At 41.3% G+C, this 15,829-nt stretch overlaps 1 protein-coding gene across 1 annotated transcript in view; it reads left to right on the forward strand.

Annotated features, from left to right (window-relative positions):
• spg11 (SPG11 vesicle trafficking associated, spatacsin) overlaps positions 1-15,829 on the forward strand; it is a 190,141-nt gene that overhangs the window by 20,511 nt on the left and 153,801 nt on the right. Inside the window, exons 7-8 of the mRNA XM_073032676.1 lie at positions 5,211-5,356; positions 13,470-13,605. Coding sequence (XP_072888777.1) covers positions 5,211-5,356; positions 13,470-13,605 — 282 coding nt within the window. The remainder of the gene's footprint in view (positions 1-5,210; positions 5,357-13,469; positions 13,606-15,829) is intronic.

Raw genomic sequence — 15,829 nt, forward strand, 5'->3', positions numbered from 1 at the left:
CACCATCACACTGAGCACGGGGGCCCCCCAGGGCTGTGTGCTCAGTCCACTGCTGTTCACTCTGCTGACCCATGACTGTGCTGCAACACACAACTCAAACCATATCATCAAGTTCGCCGATGACACAACCGTGGTGGGTCTCATCAGCAAGAACGACGAGTCAGCTTAGAGACAGGAGGTGCAGCGGCTAATGGACTGGTGCAGAGCCAACAACCAGGCTCTGAATGTGAGCAAAACAAAAGAGATGGTTGTTGACTTCAGGAGGACATGGAGCAACCACTCTCCACTGAACATCGACAACTTCTCAGTAGAGATCGTTAAGGGCACCAAATTTCTTGGTGTTCACCTGGTGGAGAATCTCATCTGGTCCCTCAACATCAGCTCCATAGCAAAGAAAGCCCAGCAGCGTCTCTACTTTCTGCGAAGGCTGAGGAAAGTCCATCTCCCACCCCCCATCCTCACCACATTCTACAGAGGTTGTATTGAGAGCATCCTGAGCAGCTACATCACTGCCTCGTTTGGAAATTGCACCATCTCGGATCACAAGACCCTGCAGCAGATAGTGAGGTCAGCTGAGAAGATCATCGGGGTCTCTCTTCCCGGCATTATGACATTTACACTACACACTGCATCCCCAAAGCAAACAGCATTATGAAGGACCCCACGCACCTCTCATACAAACTCTTCTCCCAGCTGCCATCTGGGAAAAGGCTCCGAAGCATTCGAGCTCTCACGACCAGACTATGTAACAGTTTGTTCCCACAATCCATCAGACTCCTCAATACCCAGAGTCTGGACTGACACCAATTTACTGCCCTCTATTGTGCCTATTGTCTTGTTTATTATTTATTGTAATGCACTGTTTTGTGTACTTTATGCAGTTCTGGGTAGGTCTGTAGTCTAGTGTAGTATTTTCTGTGTTGTTTTTACGTAGTTCAGTGTAGATTTTGTATTTCATGTAGCACTATGGTCGTTTCGTTTTTACTGTGTACTGTACCAGCAGTTATGGTTGAAATGACAATTAAAAAGTGACTTGTCTTGACTTGGCGTCTCCACAACCGTTCACACCTCCATTCATGCAAAGTTAAGACTATTCACCCTCTCATTACCTCTTCCACTCTTAATGATCTTCATGTGACTGCTGTACCTTTAAACAACTCAGGCTACGTCCACACTACACTGGATAAGTCCATAACCGAAACTTTTTCTCTTCGTTTTTACCCTCAGTCCACACTAAAATGGTGTTTTCTTCCCCCAAAACTGGAGCTTTTCAGAAACGCTCTCCAGGGTGTGTAATTTTAAAGATGCCACTTGGGCAGATCAGTGTGGACGGGGTAACTGGAGAAATCTGAAAACACTGTCAGATGACAGCACGCCGTTTCATTGTTTTCTTGAACGCAACCTAACAATTTCAGAACAGACGGCAACAAAACTGAAGCCAGAAGAGTTAGAAATGTACTCACCAAATACTTTGACCCATAACTTACTGAATAAATAAGTATACTCACTTTGCCCTGTTTTCTGTCCTTGCTCGTATGAAGGTGGTTTTACCTATTTATGCAAGTACTTCTCTGACAATAGATGTGTAACAGCCTAATGTAACATTGTATGGAAATACAAGATAATACTGATGCAGACATGTTTTACACATTTAACAAGGTACTTTATTAATGCAACAGAGTTAGTTTTTCAGTGTTCGTTGTCAGCCGGGTCATACTATCCGTGAACTCCCTGCCAGTTGCCTCCATATGCTCCAGTATTTGTTTTTTTTTTCACTTTTAAGTCCTCCTGCGTGAGAGGCAACAACTGTCCGTCGTTTAAGTTTTTCTAGTCTGTAACTGAACAAACGCACCGTCTTTCACAGCGAGATTCGACACCAAACATGTTGCCTGTTTTTGGTAGATGTGTCCTGCACATGCACAGTAGGAGGAGATTCGCCAAAATATCTGTTTCAATATGGACAGAGATATTTTTTTAAAATGCCTGTGGACGCCCATCGTTTTTACGTGAAACTGGAGTTTTCAAAATTATCCAGTCTAGTGTGACGTAGTCTCAGTTTCTAAGCCAGAAAACTACCCACCATGGATTAGAACTGAAGAAGCTTCTTGGAGGAGTGGTGAAATGTCTTCTAGACAACACAGCTAGTCCAGTTGCCTTGATTTACTATAGCTTGTTCCTTGAACTAAACACGAGAAATCCCAGTTGTTTAAAATTGATATAGTGACTTCCAACTCTGATGAATGAGCTGTAAAGTTTAAAGGGGAATAGTTCGTAAATAGAATTGATGGAATAACGACTGTATGAGACGTGCATCTTTAATTGATCTACTCTCCCGCTCATTTCTCTCCATCCTTCCCGTCCTCCCCATCCTGTTGTCACTCTGCTCTGCTGGGTAATTGATTTACAGATACTCTACTATTCATTTCTTATATCGGTGCCTTGACAGTTGTTTGTTGATAAGTCTTTCTTTCCCCAAAGTGCACCAATGTGTGCTTTCAGCAGGACATTGTTATGCACCAGTATCCTGGATCTTGAGATCAACTATCTGATATTGCCAGACAAACTGCAAATCAATCAGTACTTTCCTCAAGGATGTGATGCAGTAGTGTGCAGTGTCAAAGTTAGTCCTCTGGAAAGTTCAGTAAGTTTTTCTTAAAGAACATTGGATATCAGAGCACAGTGTTCTATTTTGTAACTCTAAAACATAAAGCTCATTAAAAGCAAAACCACAAGGTCGGGAATGCAAGTTTAACGTCGTGTCTACTCCACAGCATAATAAATTTTAAATTGTTGCATTCAGGCCTAAGGAATTCATTGTTGTGATTGATTTCTTAGTCTTGTGGGATAATGTGTTTCCTGACGAGGGCTGTCACCTTGGCAGGTAAAACTCGTGGCTGTGAAAACAATCTCAGGTTCTGGGGCTACCCCTGTGGTGGCAGTAAGAGTTAACTCTGAAACTGCAGGAAGTGGTTCAAACGGCTCGTGACCTCTTCTCTTTTTCTTGACCCTTCTCTCTGGAATTGGCTCTGATCCCTTTCTCTTTCTCATGTTCCTTCTTTCTTTCATGCCTCTTTCTTGTCTCAGTCCATCACAGCCTACAATGCTGACCCTGCTGTTTTTACCACATACAAGCCCAGTGTGGCTTGCTGGTTGCTGTACTTCCCCGTTAGAAATGTCACTCCCATGTTGGATATCTTCAGGGTTGAATTCGGTATCTTCAGCTGAGCCAATGATTAATTTCTTTTAAATTAACTTGCCATTCACTTCTGGTGTAAGCCATATTGCTCGTCTATTATTAGGTTCCACGTTGTAAATCTCAGGCTAGCCAGACCTGCGTCACTCTCTTCATTTTCATTAACAGCATGCAGATTAGGGCTTTTTTTGAAACTGCAAATTGATTTTTTTTTTATCTTTCTCTGTTCTCTGTGCATCCACTTGTCTTTTTTTCTGCCCAACATACTCTTTGTGTGTGTTCTACCTTCTTGTATTTTCTGCAAGTTTCGCCTTTAAACCTACCCTCTTGTGTATGTGAGCCTCTGCTACAACAGTAACACAGTTGGGTTGGCCAGGCTGGCCTTCATCTAGACACTGTAACTTTGTTCACTTTTAAATGTAAGTTGTGCTTCAGTTAGGAGCCATTCTTGTAAGATTCCACAAACTAAGCAATCTCTCAGTGCTTCATTAAGCCCATTGTCGAGCTGACAGTACTCTGAAATGGACTCCCCTTCCTTTTGGTTCTGCTTATGAAACCTAAAGCCTTCTGCAATCAGCAGTGGTTTTGGTTCTAAATGTTCCTGCATTACTTTTGCGATTGCAGCAATGCTGAATTCTTCTGGTTTGGTTTGAGATTCCTAAGAAAACTGTAGGCATTTAAATGCAATGCACTCAGCAAAACTGGTACTTACTTGTTTCTCATTGGCTATTCCATTTGCTTTAAAGTGCAGCTCAATTTGCTCCATATACAATATCGATTTATCTGTTGTGTAATGGAATGTGTCAGTCTTTCTGATGAAGCCAGGCTTTACTGCTCTTTTTAAAAAATGATTGTCACCTGGTTGTCACTGTTTGTGAACTCATGAATTCTTCTGTTTTCTACTTTTTTAAAACTCAATCGTGTCTTCCCTTCTGAAGACGTGCTGCTGTGCTTTTTGTATTTTAACTTGAATGTCATGCTGCACTTCCACAGGTAGGTAATTGTCTCGGGTTTGTTTTAAACATACCTCATTGACAGTTTTGGGACTCCAAAACATAAAACTAATTAAAAGCAAAAACACAGGTCTGGGAATGTGAGTCTACTTTAAGCAAGGCAAGCATGCATCATGTGATAGTGTCATGACATGTGCAATTCACTTATTTTTACATGTAACCCATAATGAATGATTTAAACAAAGAACACTTAATCAGCAGCATACAGTAATTACAATATTACTGAAATAGTAAACAACAGTGTACGCCTGTCAACCCACCATGATCTGCCGATGTTTTAACTTACTCTAAGATCAATCTAACCTTTCTGTCCGACATTGACTTCCATTTTTCTATCATCCATGTGGTTAAAACGAACTTATCTCTGACATCCCTCCAATCACCTTTAAATTACGCTCCTTGTATTAAACATTTCTGCCTGGGAGAAAGGTGCTGCTGTTCACTCAATCTATGCTTCTTATCATCTTGTACACCTCTATCAGGACACTTCTCATCCTTCTTCACTCCAAAGAGAAAAGCTCTAGTTTCCTCAGTCTATCCTCATAAGACATGCTCTCTAATCCAAGCAGTATCCCAGTAAATCTCCTCTGCAGCCTCTCAAAAGCCTCTACATCCTTCCTATAATCAGGCAAGCAAAACTGCACACAATATTCCGAGTGTGGTCTAACATTCCAAGGTTTATATAGCTGTAACATTACCTCACAGCTCTTGAACTCAGTCGCCAGACTAACGAGGACCAACACACCATACACTTTCTTAACCACCCTATCAATTTACACAGTGACTTGAGGGATTATGGATGTGGGCTCGAAGGTGCTTCTGTTCCTCCACGCTGCTCAGAATCCTCCCCTTAATCCTGTTTTCTGCCTTTAAATTTGAGCTTTCACAGTAAATCGCTTCACACTTTTCTGGGACAAATTGAATATCATAAAACATAAGTTTCAAAGCCTTGATTGATTTTTGTACAAGTATTTACTTGTGTATTTCAATTTTAATTTGTTTAGACGCTGGCCTTTCCATGGTGGTGTTTGGTTTCTCGCAAGAAGACCTCCTGAATCGCTTAATGATTTATGGGAAAGCTGGCATTGTTGATTCGTTGTGCCACCTCAATAAATGGAATCGATGTTCAATCCCCATTCATTCATTGGAGGTAAGCGATGGGGAGACTGGAAACGTCAAAATTAAAAACATCATCTTAATGTCATGCTAAGTTTTAATGGAAATGTTGTTGCTAATGAATCCAATATCAACTTGCTTTCAAAAAATGGTTCTGTAAAATGATCCAGCATCTGCAGATTTTCTCTTGTTTGTGCTTTAAGTTTATAAAATCATCGACATGGTAGTGTAGTGGTTAGCTCAACACTTTACGGTGCCAGTTATCACCGATTGGGATTCGATTCCCGCATTTGTTTGTTAGGAGTTTGTACATTCTCCCCGCAACCGTGTGGAGGTCCTCCCACAGTCTGAAGACGTACGGGTTAGGGTTAGTAACATGTGACTTGCTATGTTGGTGCCGGAAGCAGGCAACACTTGCTGGTTGCCTCCAGCACATCCTCAGACTGCTTTGGCTGTTAACACAAACGGGCATTTCACTGTATGTTTTGATGTACATGTGACAAATAAAGCTCATCTTTAAGATCTTTAAAGGAAGTTACTAGATTTCAGTGTTGCCAGTTCAGGAGTAAATAGGAATCTGTGTGAAGGGTGGGATGAGTTACAGAATGGGATAAAAGGAGGAAGTACTGATGGAGGATTCAGCCCAAAACACCAATAGTTCCTATCCTCTCATTGACTTTCTGAGACCCTCCAGCACATTATTTGCTGTTTTGTGTGTGTCTGTGTCCCTCTCTCTCAAAAACAGGAGTTCCCACCCTTTTTTCTGCCATGGAGCCTTACCCATAACTGAGGGGACTGTGGACCCCAGGTGAGGAACCCCTTCTCTAAAATAAGGAGGCTTATGATGAGCTGAGCTTTATGAAGAACCAGAATCAGGGTTTATTTTCAGTGAAATATGTCTTGAAATTTGTTGTTTTGTGGCAACAGTGCAGTGTAAATACATAAACAAAATACTCTAATTCCAATAAGAAATATAAAAATAAATAATAAGTGCAAAAGAAAGCAAAAATAATGAGGTGTTGATGGGTTCCTAGACTGTTTGGGAATCTGAAAGTGGAGGGGAAGAAGCTGTTCCTAAACACTGAGGCTCCTGTATTTCTCCCTGACGGGAGTTGTGAAAACTACTACAATCAATCGTTCTAAGGCAGCTGAAGAAAATTTTGCAACCCCTCAATCTGTTACATTAAACTCCCTCCTCAATTTCTCTGATTTAGAATTCCTTTTTGAACATGAATTTCACCATATTCAGCAATGTAAATGAGTAAAGGAAATCCAACAGCTCTGCCAGAGAGGCGAGGAAATACTCAACATTTGGCCAAAGGTTTCCTCATTTACTGCAGATTCATGATTGGCTTTCCTTCCAACTGAGTAATGAGTATTCACACAGGAATTTGATATTAGAACTGATAACTACCAGATTATTGTAAAAACCCCATCTGGTTCATCAGTGTCCTTCAGGAAAAGAAATCTGATGTCCTTGCCTGGTCGATCCTATCTGTGACGCCAGAGCTCCAACAGTACAATTGACTCTGAAAGGACAAACCTACCTCTTTGTTCAGGTTCAGTTAGGAATGGCCTATAAATGCTGGCTTTACTGATTATGCCCACATTCTGAAAAATAAATAAACAAATATAAATTTCCTCTTTGATAAATAATTGATGTTCTTGTTGATGGTGCTTGAAGTCTCTTTTGTTGCAAGAAATTATGCGTAAAAATTGAGCACTTTGTTAACTGGCCACGTCTGCCAACGCAGCTTAATATTTCTTTGATTAAATTTCTTATACTGGGTTTTCATGAAACTTGCTGAATGATGTGCTGATCCATTTCCATTACACGGATTTACATCCAGTTAATTGCATTCCTTCCTCTCTCCAAGTTCTGCCTGCTGATCTGAACTTCACATGCTGGGAATTGACAAGTGTGACACCTCAGTTATTAATTGTCTTCGTAAAATATTTTTCTCTGACATGAAATTGTCTGGAAACAGTAGAGTACTTTGTAACTGAGCCAAAAAGAACAAAGTTATGAATCCCCTTGGAAATATTTATCTAACGTGTATGATGGCGTTAATAGGTTTGGTTTGATAAAGCTCTCCCATGTTTAGAACTCATCTAATTTATAACAGGCGGCTTTAGACACTTGCTAAGCCGTTTATTGTGACCTTCAGCCTCCATTTTCAGGGAGGAATATGATATCTTCGTACTCATAATTCCTTCCAGCCATGGTTTTTAGTTTCCCTTTTATTTCTGCACCATCTGGGGAAGAAAAGATTTCAACAGAGCACTCTTGCACAGACATTTTAAATCTCAACAATAATCATCTTGTCCTGGCTTCAGCTGGCTTCTTGAGGATTTTCGTGTTGTGTTTCTCTGACTCTGGCTTGGTTGATGCTGCTAGAATACCCTCATTCTGGGCTGTGCTGCTGCTAAACTGGAGTGAGGCAGTGTTTGGGTTAGAGGAGTATTCACAGAAGGGGATTCAGTGGGTAATATATTAAGGAGCAATTTCATATAAATTAACTAATGTCTCTTGGCAGTACTTAATTTTTAAATTTATTTCACATACATAATGCAAAAATAGTATCAAGACGGATCAGGATCAACTTTATTTGCCACATACATTTATGTGTGTTAGTCCAATGTGCCATAAAAACAGCATTCAATAATCATAAAGAATTATATAAAAATACAGGATTATGTATAAATAAGAATGCTAACCAAGTTAGAGGTTAAGGGACAATATGGAATAAAATGTGCATAAATAAATTAATACTAACATGTATTTACAATGTAAACAGCTTTATAATGCAGGCATGGGGTAATAGATAGAGGGGGTGAGGGGAGTTGATCGGTACAACTATTCATAAAGATTGAAGCTGATCTTCTGCGTCGGTGCTTTTTTTAAAGAAATTATTTTGAGATGTGGCGCAGTAATAGCCTGTCTGGCACAACCACCCTGCACTGTCCAATAACACCATGTAACCAATTAACCTACTTGCCCATACATCTTTCGAATGAAGGAGGTAATCCGTGAGGGCACAGAGGGAATGTACAAACTCCTTGTATTAAGTCATAGGAGTTGAACCTGGGTCACTGGCACTGTAATAGCGTTAAGGTAACTGCTATTCTACCGCGTCTCCCTTTTCTGTCTTTTCCTTTTTCTGTTCCATCTCCATGATTTTCTTAATATTCTGGAAAATCTGATTTCTCTTTGAACACACTCAACAGCTGAGCTTTCAGGAAGCCAAATTCCAAAGATCTTCCAGGCTTTGCGTGGCAAACTTCCCTCTTCTAAGTCATGACTGGCTTAATTCTGAGACCAGGATACCCTGATTTAATCTGTTGGGCTCTGGAAGAAATTTATGAATTTCAATGAGATGTTTCATTCTTCTAAACTCCAGAGAATATAGGCATAGTCCACTCAATCTCTCCCCATACGCCCACCATCCCTGCTTTTCCTCTGTGGTGAATATAAGACCATAAGACGTAGAAGCAGAATTAGGCTATTTGGCCCATCGAGTCTGCTCCACCATTCAATCATAGCTGATCCTTTTTTTCCCTGTCCTCAGCCACATTCCCCAGCATTCTCCCCATAACCTTTGATGCCATGTCCCATCAAAAACCTATCAAGCTCTGCCTTAAATACACCCAATGTCCTGGCCTCCACAGTTGCTTGTGGTAATAAATTCCACAAGTTCACCACCCTCTGACTAAAGAAATTTCTCCCATCTCTGCTCTTCTATCCTGAGGCTGTGACCTCTTGTCCTAGACTCCCGCACGATGGGAAACATCCTTTCACATCTACAATGTCTAAGCCTTCCCATGTTCGAAAGCTTTCAATGAAATCCCCCCTTCATTCTTCTAAATTCCAGCAAGTACAGGCCCAGAGCTGTAGGTTGTTCTGCACAAGGACTCCCAAGTTGCTTTGCATCTCAAATTTTTGGATTTTCTCCCCATTTAGAAAATAGTCTGAACATTTATTTCTTCTACCAAAGTGCATAACCATGCATTTTCCAACATCGTATTTCATTTGCCTCTTTCTTGCCCATTCTCCTAATCTGCCAAAGTGCTTCTGCAACCTACCTGTTTCCTTAACATTACCTGCCCCTCCACCAGTCTTCATATCATCTGCAAACTTGGCAACAAAGCCATCTATTCCATCATCTAAATATTGATATACAGCATAATAGGAAGTGGTCCCAACCCCTGTGGAACACCATTAGTCATTGGCAGTCAACCAGATAAGGATCCTTTTATTTCCATCACTGCCTCCTACCAATTAGCCAAAGCTGAAACCATGCCAGTAACTTTCCTGTAGTATCATGGGCTCTTAACTTGGTAATCCTGTCTCATGTAGACTATAAGACCATAAGTTATAGAAGCAGAATCAGAATAAAGTTGAATATCACTGGCATATGTCATAAATCTGCAGAGCAGTACATAATAAAATAGCTATATTACAATAAGACGTGTGTATATAAAATCTTAAATCATTCTCCATTCAGAAATCTGATGGTAGAGGGGAAGAAGCTGTTCCTGAAACTTTGTGTGTCCTCAGGCTCCTGTACTTCATCCTTGATGTTAGCAATGAGACGGGTATGTCCTGCATGATGCGGGTCTTGATGATGGATACCGTCTTTTTGAGGCATCACCTTTTGAAGGTGTCCTGGATACTGGGGAGGCCCATTATGGAGCTGACTGAATTCACAACTTTCTGCAGTTTTTTTTTCCGATCCTGTGCAGTGACCCTTCCATTGCAGACAGTGATACAACCAGTCTGAATGCTTTTCACGGTACATCTGTAGAAAAGCGCAAGAGTCTTTGGTGACATAGGAAGTCTCCTCAAACTCTAAATGAGATATAGCTACTGTCATGCCTTCTTTGTAATCGCATCGGGATAGGTCTTCAGAGATGTTGACACCCAGTAACTTAAAGCTACTTATCCTTTGATGAGGACTGGTGTGTGGTCCCTCAACTTCCCTTCCTGAAGCTCACAATTCATTCCTTGGTCTTTCTGATGTTGAATGCAAGGTTGTTATTGGAACACCAGTCAACCAGCTTTATGCCTCCACATCATCTGAAATTCTGCCAACAATAAATGTGTCAATAATTAGACCATCCGGCCCATTGAGTGTGCTCCACCATTTGATCATAGCTGATTTATTATCCCTCTCAACCCTTTTCGTCTCTCTGTAACCTTTGATACCCTGACTAATCAAGAACCTATCAACCTCTGCTTTAAATATACCCAATGACTTGGCCTCCGCAACAGTCCTTGGCAATCAATTCTACAGATTCACTACTCTCTGGCTAAAGAATTTTTTTTTCTCAACCCTGTTTTAAATGGCTGTGCCTTCTGGTCCCAGACTCTCCCACAAATGGAAACATCCTCTCCAATTCCATTCTAACTAGGCCTTTCAATATTCAATAAGTTTCAATGAGATCCCTCCTCATTTCAGAGCCATCAAATGGTCTTCATACATTCAGGTCAAAACTGTACAGGATGTAGTCTCACCAAGGTGCTACATAGGTTCAGAATGGCATCTTTACCCAAGCAGACAAATTGTTCAGGTTCAAGTTTAATTGTCATTCAACCATACACAAGAGTACAGCCAAGCAAAACAGTGTTACTCCAGAGCCAAGGTGCAAAACACAGTACCAACGTTCATATAAAGCGCTAGGCACATACAGCACATATAAGATAGCAATAAACAATTGCATAAAAACTATAGTCCAAAAGCCCGAGTCCATGAATGTTACAACGGTCTGTAGTTGAACACAGATTGGCTTGCCTTCTGCTGAGCGAACACGGGGTGGGGGGGGGGGGGGGTGGGGAGGATCTCCAGTTTGCATGCCACACTTTGGAGCACACCTTTTCTTACTGTCCAGCGATAGTAAACTACATGTAAAAAAAAAAGACAAAAACACTTTTGATTGGTCCCGCAGAGCTGCTGCAACCAAGCACACCGCCATCTTACTGGAAGTAACAAGGTCAACGTAACGCCATTTATCTTTAGAGTTACTGGCCTGCACCTGCATGTTGGTTTTCAATGTAAATGCAAAATTGACGTCTAAATTGCTTTGAACATCAACATCATCCATTTTCTCACTGTTTCCAGTTGCTTTCTGTTTTGTGCCCCAGTATGGATAAATCACGATTTTCTAGATTACTTTCCATCTGTCATGTTGTCGCACCCTCACTTAGTTTGTCCATATCCCCTCAAAGTCTCTTTACATCCTTCTCCCTGCTCACAGTCCTTTTTGGTTTGGTTTCATCAGTAAATTTAGAAATGTGACATAGGTGCTTTTAGGCAAATAGTTGATAAAGATTCTGAATAGCTGGGGCAAAAGCATCAACCCCTGTGGTACCCCATTTGTCACTACCACTCATATTCAAGGATTCTTTATAATTCATGTTTACAGAATTATTTTTGTGTTTCATTTTTTATGTGTAGAGTTTTGTAAAAGTTTAATGTTTCTCTTTCTTTCCTGTAATGCCCACAAACTATGAATATCAAGGTAGTATATGGTGACATACACTTACTTTGAACAACATACCAATCTGTTTTCATTCTTCACTTTCTGCTCAGTAACTGTTTCTCAATCCATGTCAGTATATTACCCTTACTCTGTGCACTGTAAACTTGTTCATCAATCTGCCTTTTCAAAAAGTCATCTGAAAATCCAAATACATCACTTCAACTGGCTGGCCCTGGTCCATTCTCATAGTCCGGTGTCAAAGAACTTCAGATTTGTCAAGCATGACTTGCCTTCAACAAATCCTTGTAGACTCTGCTCAGTCCTATTGTGCTTTTCAAAATGTTGCGTTATCAGTACTTGGGTGTGGCCTTCGCTGCCCTGCTGATTCAGGATCTTCACTAGGTGCGCAGGTGTAATGATGGTCTCCACCTCCATCACCCTCTCAGGCACTGCTTCCAAGATTCTGATCACCCTCTGAATGAAAAAAAAATCACATAAACCTTCTACCTCCTGCCTTAAATCTGTACCCTCTGATCTACGTACACCTTTGTGAGGAGGAGAAATTCCTTCACATCTTATCATTCGGCAGAGGTATACAAAGTTATGAGAGGTATAGATAGGGTAACTGCAAGCAGGCTTTTTCCATTGGGGTTAGGTGAGATGAGCTAGAGGTCATTGGGTTAAGGGTGAAAGGTGATATATTTAAGGGGATATGGAATGAGCTGCCAGTGAGGAAGTGGTGAGTGGGTTTGGTTGCAATATTTAAGATAAGTTTAGATAGATACATAATGGAGGGGCAGGGCTTGGAGTTCCATGGTCCAGCTGTGGGTAGATGGGACTAGGCAGAATTACAGTTTGAACAGGTTAGATGGGCTGAAAGGCCTGTTCTTTGCAGTAGTGCTCTATGACTCTATCTACACTCTGCCTTCCCTAGTTCTGTATGAAATCAAAAGATGATGGAAAATGTAAAGCTGGGAGTGAATTCTAACCCATAGATAAAATATATTGAAAAATGGTGGCACGGTAGTAGTGTGGTGTTTAGCGCAATACTTTACAGCGCAGTGATCACCAGCTGGGGTTCAATTCCCACCTCTGCTATGAGGAGCTTGTATGTTGTCCCCGTGACTGTGTAGGTTTCCTCCCACATTCTAAAGACGTACGGTCAGTGTTACTAAGCTGTGGGTGTTCTATGAAGTCACCAGAAGCATGGTGACACCTGCAGGCACAATCCTCGTTGATTTGATTTGATGCAAATGACACATTGCACTGCATGCATGACAAATAACACTAGTCTAATTTTAAATGTAAAACAGGACATAATTGAAGGAGGTAAGGAAATTCATGCCCAAGAACTTCTAGGGAAAAGGAATGATCATATGAAAAATGCCATGCTTTATACAGAGGAACGAAGCACATTCGAAGACAAAGCTGAAGTACGAAGCAAACAGAGTAGAAATTTGAGGCACATGAACAATATCAATAATGTAAAGGAACATAATTGATGGCAAGGGAAGGCTTGGAGATGGGCGTCGTCAATCAGGTGACGACCTCAGTTACTCTGTTTCACGTGGGGCCTTTCCGGTTGGTGCTGGCCTGTGATTTATGAGTGCTGATTAATGGCCTGTTAAAAGGACAGAAATAATTTGTTGTTATGCTTGAATACCTAGGCTGGAATTGAGAACAGACAGCTGGACATGGTGGACTTTTTCCTGAAGAGCAAAGAAAATCTATTTTACGCTCCAGCAGGATTTTTAAAGCAGGAAAATTCTGGAGCTGCGCTGGCATCGTGCAAGCAGCTAAAGAGTAAGGAACCCAGAGTAAAATATAATTCCTTCAATATGTGTCAGATGAAGCCTTTACAGGAAGTTAAATACATGTTTCAGCACTTTTTTTTAAAGATTCCATTGATATTAACAAACCTTTCTCTCACTTAATCAGGATAGAAGTTAATTCTGTCCTTTATCCACTGGACAGTGATGAACTAATTCAAGTGTGTTGTACTCAGCCTCTGAAATTTGTTTTCATTGATGTTAGTGTATTTTAGAAACTAATCCCACAATTACTGCATATACTAAAGTGTAATTTACCTTCTGTTTCCAAGAGTAGGCTATAGTGACTTAATCAAATTTCCTGGAACAGAACATTTCACTCAGTACAGGCATAGTTTCTGGGGTCCTGAACTAAGTGCGGACCCTGAAAACCTATGGAGTTTATTCCTGCCCTTGCAAGGTAAAGGCACCGTAGGTGTGGGGTTTTGTGGGACCTGGAGTCCACGTTGAGCATGTTTCAACTGTCCCCTGATCTCACACACTCACGAGCAGCACGAAGATTTGCTTCAGAACTTAGAACAATATGCCACAGTACAGGCCCTTTGGCCCTCAATGTTGTGCCGACCTTTTAATCTACTTCAAGATCAATCTAACCCTTCCCACCTGCATAGCCCTTCATTTTTCTATCATCCATAAAATGTCTTAAATGTCCCTGATGTATCACCACCCCTGGCAGTGCATTCCATGCACCCACCACTCTCTTTTTTAAAAAAAAACTAGCCTCTGACATCACCCCCACCACCCCATACTTTTCTCCATCACCTTATAATAATACCCTCTTGAATTAGCCATTGTCTGGAACGTTTAAGGGACAAGGATTACAAGGGGCATACCAGCTCCATCCTGAATATTGTTTTGATGCTGGAATGGTCTGAATATAGAACAGTACAACACAGCACAGGCACTTCAGCCCATGATGTGCCGACCTTTTAACCTGCTCTGAAATCAATCTCACCCTTCCCTCCCACATAGCCCTCTATTTTTCTTTCATTCATGTGCCTGTCTAAGGGTCTCTTAAGTGTCCCTAATGTATCTGCTTCTGCCACCCGCCCCCGGGGCAGTGCATTCCACGCATCCACCACTCTCTGTAGAAAAAAAAACCAGAACTTATCTCTGACATCCATTTCCGTAAGTTTAATTGAGTAAGCCTCAGTGATGAATGGTTACACAGATAGGGAACTGGCATATACCTGCACTGTGTTTATCAGCATGCTCTGGTCTGCCTGTCTGCACAATAGTGTGTGTGTGTGTGCGTGTGTGTACGTGTGCGTGTGTGTGCGCGCGCGCGCACACTGGATTGACCCAGCAGCCATCTCTGATTGTGCTAACACTTCATATCAGTACCCCCCAGCTTCATACTGGCCACTTCTGGCATATACAGTGCAGTCCCATTCACTAGAATAACATTCAGTAAATAGGTAAGTCAAACCACATGACTTAATTTTTGTTTTTAAATTATTTATATGAAGTAGGTGGACTTAAACTTGTCAGTTCTTTTTTTTGGTAATATTTATATTAAATAATTTGATTTCAATGATCACCCTATATCTCTGATAATTTGAGAAGTAAAGCAGCCGGCATAATCAAAGACCCACACACCCCAGACGTTCACTCTTCTCCTGTCCAACCCACTTCCAACAGGCAGAAAGCACAGAAGTCTGAAAGTGCGTACCCCAAGCTCCAAGGCTGAACGATGGACTCACATCTATCTCATCGTGATCTTTTACTTTATTAATCACCTGCCCCGCACTTCCTCTGCAGCTGTCACTCTTTATTAGTCTGTAAGACCATCAAACATAGGAGCAGAATTGGACCACTTTACCCACTTGGCTCCACTCCTCCATTCGATCATGGCTGCTTTTTCACTTTTAACCCCATTCTCCTGCCTTCTCCCTGTAACCTTGGACGCTCTTACTATTCATGAGCCTATCCAACTCCGCTTTAAATATACCCAAAGACTTGGCCTCGACAGCCGTCTGTGGCAATGAATTCCACAGATTCTGACTAAAGAAATTCCTCCTTTCCTCCATTCTAAAGGGGTGTCTGTCTGTTCTGAGGCTGTGCTCTCTGATCCTAGACTCTCCCACTATTGAAAACATCCTTTGCATGTCCATTCTGTCCAGACCTTGCAATATTTGATAGGCTTCATTGAGATCAATTCAGCAATTCAGGACTGGCTTGTTCTGATGAAAAATTAC

The sequence above is a fragment of the Hemitrygon akajei genome, chromosome 30 (genome assembly GCF_048418815.1).
Source record: "Hemitrygon akajei chromosome 30, sHemAka1.3, whole genome shotgun sequence".
Lineage (NCBI taxonomy): Eukaryota > Metazoa > Chordata > Chondrichthyes > Myliobatiformes > Dasyatidae > Hemitrygon > Hemitrygon akajei.